The 7,275-nt window shown below is 45.6% G+C and overlaps 1 protein-coding gene across 2 annotated transcripts in view; it reads right to left on the bottom strand.

Moving 5' to 3' along the window:
- Positions 1 to 312: 312 nt before the first annotated feature.
- The window catches only part of PGGT1B (protein geranylgeranyltransferase type I subunit beta), a 45,198-nt gene continuing 38,235 nt past the window's right edge, over positions 313 to 7,275 (bottom strand). For both annotated transcript variants that reach the window (XM_068271676.1, XM_068271675.1), the window contains exons 6-9: positions 5,984 to 6,029; positions 2,339 to 2,523; positions 2,137 to 2,245; positions 313 to 702 (exon numbers count right to left, since the gene is read on the bottom strand). In XM_068271676.1, coding sequence (XP_068127777.1) covers positions 518 to 702; positions 2,137 to 2,245; positions 2,339 to 2,523; positions 5,984 to 6,029 — 525 coding nt within the window. In that variant the 3' untranslated portion in view covers positions 313 to 517. The remainder of the gene's footprint in view (positions 703 to 2,136; positions 2,246 to 2,338; positions 2,524 to 5,983; positions 6,030 to 7,275) is intronic.

Below are 7,275 nucleotides of genomic sequence, written 5' to 3'. Positions count from 1 at the left end.
TCACAGAATTTAGACATCTTTTTAGCAGGTGGCTGTGCGTGCACTAAATGTGACTAAGCCAAATAAGTATTGTGAGGTACAAATCAATAATTGGATTCAGTGTGCAGTGTCAAGTCTAGAGCTGAAGTCCAAAGCAGAGTCTTGTTTAGTCATTAGCATCCATGTGAAGGCTATGGCAATGGTTGCTCTTTCCATAATGTTGGCTGGTATATAGTGTAGGAGCCCCACTTTCTAAAAGACTGCAGATTGGCATAAACGTCTACGTTGCATCCGAAATGTTCATGACATTTATTTCACATAATGCTGAAGGGATCACTTTTAAATAATACGTTTTATTTCATAAGCTAAGTTTTTACTGAGGTATGGGAGTGGTATGAAGGCTCTTTGACAATGCAGTGCTACTAACCAAAACAAACACTTTGATCGAACGACTCCAGTACAAAAGAAGCTCACTTGGTTAATACATGGCTTGACGAAGGGCTTAGACCCTCCCACCCTGTGACCCCGTTCGTGGCAGTCAGGTGATGACGTGATGCACGTGGTTTGAACTCTCTGCACAGTTCATAGCTTTCCAGGTTTCATGGAGCTGCTGGAGATGTTTGAAAGTTTTTAGGCTTACATTCAGTGCTGGGTGGATTTCATTAATGCCAGACTCTCCCATCAGTGAAAGGCCACAGATCCCAAAGTATGCATGCAAGGCATCTAGACAAAGATATACAAGTGATTACATATATACAGTAAGTCATTTGTAGAAAATGCTATTGTTCTGGTACATCTACAGAATCAGAGTTACTATCAACTTAAAGAGAAACTCCGACCAAGAATTGAACTTTATCCCAATCAGTAGCTGATACCCCCTTTTACATGAGAAATCTATTCCTTTTCACAAACAGACCATCAGGGGGCGCTGTATGACTGATATTGTGGTGAAACCCCTCCCACAAGAAACTGAGGACCGTGGTACTCCTGGCAGTTTCCGGTCTGGGAACCTTGTTGCATTGTGGGAAATAGCTGTTTACAGCTGTTTCCAACTGCAAAAAAAGCATGCAGCAGCTACATCACCTGCCAACAGTAAAAATGTCACCATGTAATAAATGTCAGACTGTAAATCAGGGATTTAAAAGATTTTACAATGGGCAAACACTGACTAAATCATTTACACATAATTATTGTAAAAATTAAGCACTTTTTTTATTACATTATTTTCACTGGAGTTCCTCTAAGTACAGAAGGCAGGAGTCAATGGGTTAACAGGAGGGGGGTCCAGGTGGAGGGAGAGAGGATGATGTCGCCCCCCCCCCCCCCCCCCCGCCTGCTACCTATACTGGGAGCTCCTACAGCTACAACATATGCTGGGGCAACTATACCTGCTAACTATATTGGGGTACCTATACCTGCTAACTATACTGGGGCACCTATTCCTGGTTATCTATAGTGGCTGCACATACAGTGCTGCCCATAATTAGTAATACCCCTGGCAATTTTTGACTTAAAAAAAAGTTACTTTTACTCAACCAGCAAGTAATTTTTTGATGGGAAATGACATTGGTGCCTCCCAAAAGATAGTAAGTTGATATACAAGAGGCATTATTGTTGAAAAAAAAAATCTCAACTTTTATTGCCAAGTGACAACATGGCAAGTTCCTATTGGTGCATAAAAAAAAAAAAAAAAAAAAAAAAAAAAACACCACATTGTAGGTGTTTTTTTTTTTTTGCATTGTATGCAGTAAATTGCAAATGGAATGCTAAAAAATGTAGCAGGTTGTCATTTTTTTTTCCTTGCAATTAATCGCATATGTAAATTAGCAAGAAATGGAAACTAGCTCATTCACAATCATTGGCTTGCATGCTAATGTGTATTTATGTTTAGAACATTCGCAGGAAAATCACACATATGGAAATGCAGCCTAACCCAAAATCTGCCCAAAACTCAGACCACCCACCTCTACTAAAGCTGACCTCTCTGCATGAACAGTATTTATACAGGGCCTCCTATAGGCACCATAACAACAAGTAGGAAGGGCACCTCGTCTGCACAGGGGTGGCCCCTCTGCATAGGCTCTGTGCTTCCTGGCTTGCCTCTGTTACCACAACCCAACTCATGTATCAGAAAGGACTGAACAAATCATGCATTACCTGGGTGACTATCTGGCCATTTAGCAAAGCCTCCAACAAGGCGGTCTTGCGTGGACAAGATAAAATTTCTGTTTTTCTCAAAATTTGTATATTTGAAGATGTCCAAGAGCTGAAATAAAGGAGAAAAGAACTCATCAAAAACCTTATTTGAACCATTTTTCTGTTCTACCTTCAAAGCTTGTGGTATTGTGCAAGTTTTTACCCTTAAAGTTGCTCCCACCCAAAAGGAGTAACAGGTGTCCACAGGTTTGTTGGGTCTTCCATGATAGCCGTTCTGCTGTCTCATGATGCACCACCTTCGTATTCGATTTAGTTCTCTCTCAGAAAATACATCTTTAAGTTTTCCCATAAGACAAAGTGAAGCTATTCCACAAAATGTGGATCCACCTGACCAAAGCAATGAAAGAGACAGTTAATCTGTGTACACACCTTCAATATTCCTACAGGGACAAAGGGCACTGCAGGACAGCAATCTGAGTGGGTTGATCTCCAGAGGGGAAGCCTGCAATGTCAGGGGACATTTCTACACACTTTAGATTTCTGACTGAAAAGGTCAATAATGATCACATCCCAGAAGGTAAGCAGCCATCACACACAAAGGGAACTCGAGGTGAGAGTGATATGGAGGCTGCCATATTCATTTTCTTTTAAACACCACCAGTTGCCTGGCAGTCTTACTGATCCTCTGCCTCTAATACTTTTTGCCATGGACCCTGAACAAGCATGTAGCAGATCGGGTACTCTGACTCAGCTGCCTCACGTTTACCTGGATTAGCCATATGCTTGTTGCAGGGTTCTGACTCAGACACTATGTAGGTGTGTCAGAAAAACAACAGGACTGCCAGGCAACTAGTATTGTTTACAGGGAGATGAAAATGGCAGCCTCCATATCACTCTCGCCTTGGGGTGTCCTTACTAATATTACTGGCTTTTAAAGAGACACTGAAGTAAAAAAAAAGATGATATAATGAATTAATTGTGTAGTACGGATAATTACTACAACATTAGTATCAAAGAAAATATTCTCATATTTTTAGTTTTCAGTTACAGTGTTTTTTTTATTACATTGCATCATTCTCTAATATTTGCCGTTTACACACTACTCTGCATTCTAAATAATTTTACAGAGCAGGCTTGTGAACTTTTGAACTGTTCTCTGCAGGGAAAAAAAAACAATACAGTTCCAGACACTTGAGATAATAAGCTTAAGTAGTGGAGCTCAGATATGCTCTTTTGCAACTGGAGTTTCTTAACTCTTCCTGTACTGGAAACAATATGAGACTCATATCTGTGCTCCTAATGTTTTATTTCTTAGCTGCACTATAAATACAAATCATATCAATTTTTTTTTTCGCTTCATTGTCTCTTTAACCATCACTTTTTGACCCTGTCGGCATTGCAGTACATTTTTGGCGTTGCAGTACAATGAGACAGGAGCATCGTATTGCACCACAAAGCCAAAATCTAGTGTAAAACCGTCTTGAATGAAAAAGTACCTCACAACTCCTTTTTGGTCTCATCATCTATTACCCGTGGGGGCCGTGGTGTGGCGCTACCGAGCGCAGTTACAGTATATTTTTATCTTGTAATGGACTCTCAGCAAATTAAAAAAAAAAAAAAAAAAAAAAAGTTTCTGAACAGGTTGCATCAGTTCAGTATTTTTAGTTCAGGAAAAAAAAAAATAAACAGCCTGCTCTACCCTTGCAGTAGCTCTGTATTTTATTTGTGGATACGCTACTCGTTTACTGATGCAACATACATCACTTTAAAAAGAGAACCCGAGGTGGGTTTTTAGAATGCTATTAGGACACAGAGGCTGGTCATTGTATGCAGAACCAGCCTCTGTTACTATACTGTGCCCCCCTTCCCAGGCCCCCTGCGCTCTGCTAGCGACATGCAGCTTGTCGCTAGCCGACTGTTTACATCCAGGCTGTCATTTACCGCCGCTCCCCACCTGCGTCCCTTCCCTCCAGTCAGCTTACGGAGACGGTAAGGGATGAAGGCGGGAACCGCTTCCAGGCCTCGATGATTGAAATATACACCTCATTTGGGGGCGTAGATTTCAATCAGCCATGCTGCACATTCACATCACCCTTGCCGTTTGGGCCATTGTTCTATCCTACTGACGGCAGAGCTTCCGTATTTCGTTGCGCGAGCCACACAGTAATCACACAGCAAAACAGAGAAAGGATGGTTCTGGTCCTTAAAGGCCAGAACAGTCCGGTACGGAAAGAGTTATGTTACCTGGACAGGAGCCCCTTCCACAGACACTTCCTGTAGACTGCCAGAAGTGCAGACTGCACTGCTCTCTTTTCTGTCTGTGCCCCGCCCCTTGCTGCCTGAACAGCAGAATGATGCTGAGCTAAGCAGAAAACCACAGAGCCTGCTGTCGAAGGAAAAATGAAGTGAGAGGTATATGGAGGCTGCCATATTTCTTTGCTTTTAAGTAATACCAGTTGTCTGGCAGCCGTGCTGATCCTCTGCCTCAAATACTTTTAGCCATAGACCCTGAACAAGCATGCAGCATATCAGGTGTTTCTGACATTGTCAGATCTGACAAGATTCGCGGCATGCTTGTTTCTGGTGGGATTCAGACACTACTGTAGCCAAACAGATCAGCAGGGCTGCAAGGCAACTGGTATTGTTTAACCACTTGCCGACCGCACGCTTATACCGTGCGTCGGCAAAGTGGCAGCTGCAGGACCAGCGACGCAGTACTGCGTCAACAGCTGCAGGCTGATCAATCAGAAAGCAGCCGCTCGCGCGAGCGGCTGCTTCCTGTCAATTCACGGCGGGGGGCTCCGTGAATAGCCTGCGGGCCGCCGATGGTGGCTCGCAGGCTAAATGTAAACACAAGCGGAAATAATCTGCTTTGTTTACATTGTACGGCGCTGCTAAGGCAGATCGGCGATCCCCGGCCAATCAGCGGCCAGGGATCGCCGCCATGTGACAGGGGACGTCCTGTCACTGGCTGCACAGGACGGATAGCGTCCTGTGCAGCCCCGATCACTGGGCATGACAGGTAGGAGAGGGAGGGGGGGAATTTCGCCGCGGAGGGGGGCTTTGAGGTGCCCCCCCGCAACATGCCTGCAGGCAGGAGCGATCAGACCCCCCCTGCACATCATCCCCACAGGGGGGAAAAAAGGGGGGCGATCTGATCACTCTGCGTGCCCGCTGATCTGTGCTGGGGGCTGCAGAGCCCACCCAGCACAGATCCCAACAAACAGCGCTGGTCCTTAAGGGGGGGGGGGGGGGGGTAAAGGGTGGGTCCTCAAGTGGTTAAAAGGAAATACCGGTAAATATAGTAGCCTCCATATTCTTCTCACTTCAGTTGTCCTTTATTTACTTCATGTGGGTTGATTCAGACAATACAAATACGAACGTTTAGCTGTAGAAACCTCAAGTGACACAATAAGGCAACATTTGGCCACTCTGCTGACTAAGCTGTTACATGGGATGTTCAGATCTGTGCCAGGACCTGGACTTTAAACACAAGTTCTTTTTTAACATAGCTGTTTGGATAAAACATGTCCAATTTTGGACAGACAATTTTGTTTTGCTGCCCTGGCACAAAGTGCAAATATCCCATTCCCACATTCATTTTCTTTACTGGGATTCCTGAGACAAATGGCCCTAGACCAATAATAACACTGCTGAACTGCACGTTTCATGAGATAAAAGTGATGCTGGAACAGAAGGGGCTTGTGCCTGTGCTGAAATGAGAGAGTCAGTAAGGATGAAAGGAGACTGGCCAGGCTGGTAAAGGGGTTCATAGAAGCTAGAAGTAAAGGAAGGGGACATAGACAGGAAGAAGATGAAATTATGGAATAAATAAAAGAAATCTTACCATGAGCTTCCAGACCAGCTCCTTGGCCCAGCGCGTTTTCATATGTCTAAAAAAACAAAGAAAAAAAATACAGATTTTGACCAACGATACTTGGAGTCTCCCTGGCAGTCTCTGAAGTCAGAGGGCCCTGCTTGCACATATTAAAGGCAGGACTGTAATTACAGGCAGGTTAAAGGGAACCCGAGGAGAGAGGGATATGGAGGCTGCCATATTTATTTCCTTTTAAAGGACAACTGAAGTGAGAAGAAAGAGGGGCTGCCATATTAATTTCCTTCTAAACAACACCAGTTGCCTGGCAGCCCTGCTGCTCTATTTGTCTGCGACAGGGGCTGAATCACACCAGAAACAAGCATGCAGCTAATCTTATCAGATGTAACAATAATGTCAGAAACACCTGATCTGCTGCATGCTTGTTCAGGGCCTATGGCTAAAAGTATTAGAGGTAGAGGATCAGCAGGACAGCCAGGCAACTGTTATTGCTTAAAGAGAGTCTGAAGCGAGAATAGATCTCGCTTCAGACCTCATATATAGCAGGGGCACTTGTGCCCCTGCTAAAACACTGCCATCCCGCGGCTTAACGGGGGTCCCTGTCCCCCCAAATCCCCTCCGTAATGCGGGGGAGCGCTTCCGCATTGAGGCAGGGCTAGCCGCCTCGGCCCTGCTCCACGCGCGTCTGTCAGACGCGTATCTCCGCCTCTCCCCCGCCCCTCTCAGTCTTCCTTCACTGAGAGGGGCGGGGGAGAGGCGGCGATGCGCGTCTGATAGACACGACTGCAGGCAGGGCTGCAGCCGTTAGCCCTGCCTCCAGGAAGGGCTAATCTACGACCAACCTAGCGACCAACTTTTGCGGGGGGTGGGTTGGGGGTGAAGGGACCCCCGTTTAGCCGCGGGATATCGGCGTTTTAGCAGGGGCACACGTGCCCCTGCTATATATGAGAGCTGAAGCGAGATTTAGTCTCGCTTCAGTGTCTCTTTAAAAGGAAATAAATATAGCAACCTCCATATCCCTCTTACTTCGGTTGCCCTTTAAAGGCATACTGTAGGGGGTCGGGGGAAAATGAGTTGAAGTTACCCGGGGCTTCTAATGATCCCCCACAGACATGCTGTGCCCGTGCAGCCACTCACCGATGCTCCGGCCCCGCCTCCGGTTCACTTCTGGAATTTCAGACTTTAAAGTCTGAAAACCACTTAAAACCACTGTGCCTGCGTTGCCGTGTCCTCGATCCCGCTGATGTCACCAGGAGCATACTGCGTAGGCCCAGTATGGTCTGTACCTGCACAGTACGCTCCTG

Source organism: Hyperolius riggenbachi, chromosome 1 (genome assembly GCF_040937935.1).
Source record: "Hyperolius riggenbachi isolate aHypRig1 chromosome 1, aHypRig1.pri, whole genome shotgun sequence".
Lineage (NCBI taxonomy): Eukaryota > Metazoa > Chordata > Amphibia > Anura > Hyperoliidae > Hyperolius > Hyperolius riggenbachi.
The sequence above is the reverse complement of the archived record's forward strand: the minus strand, read 5'-3'. Positions and strand labels throughout refer to the sequence as shown.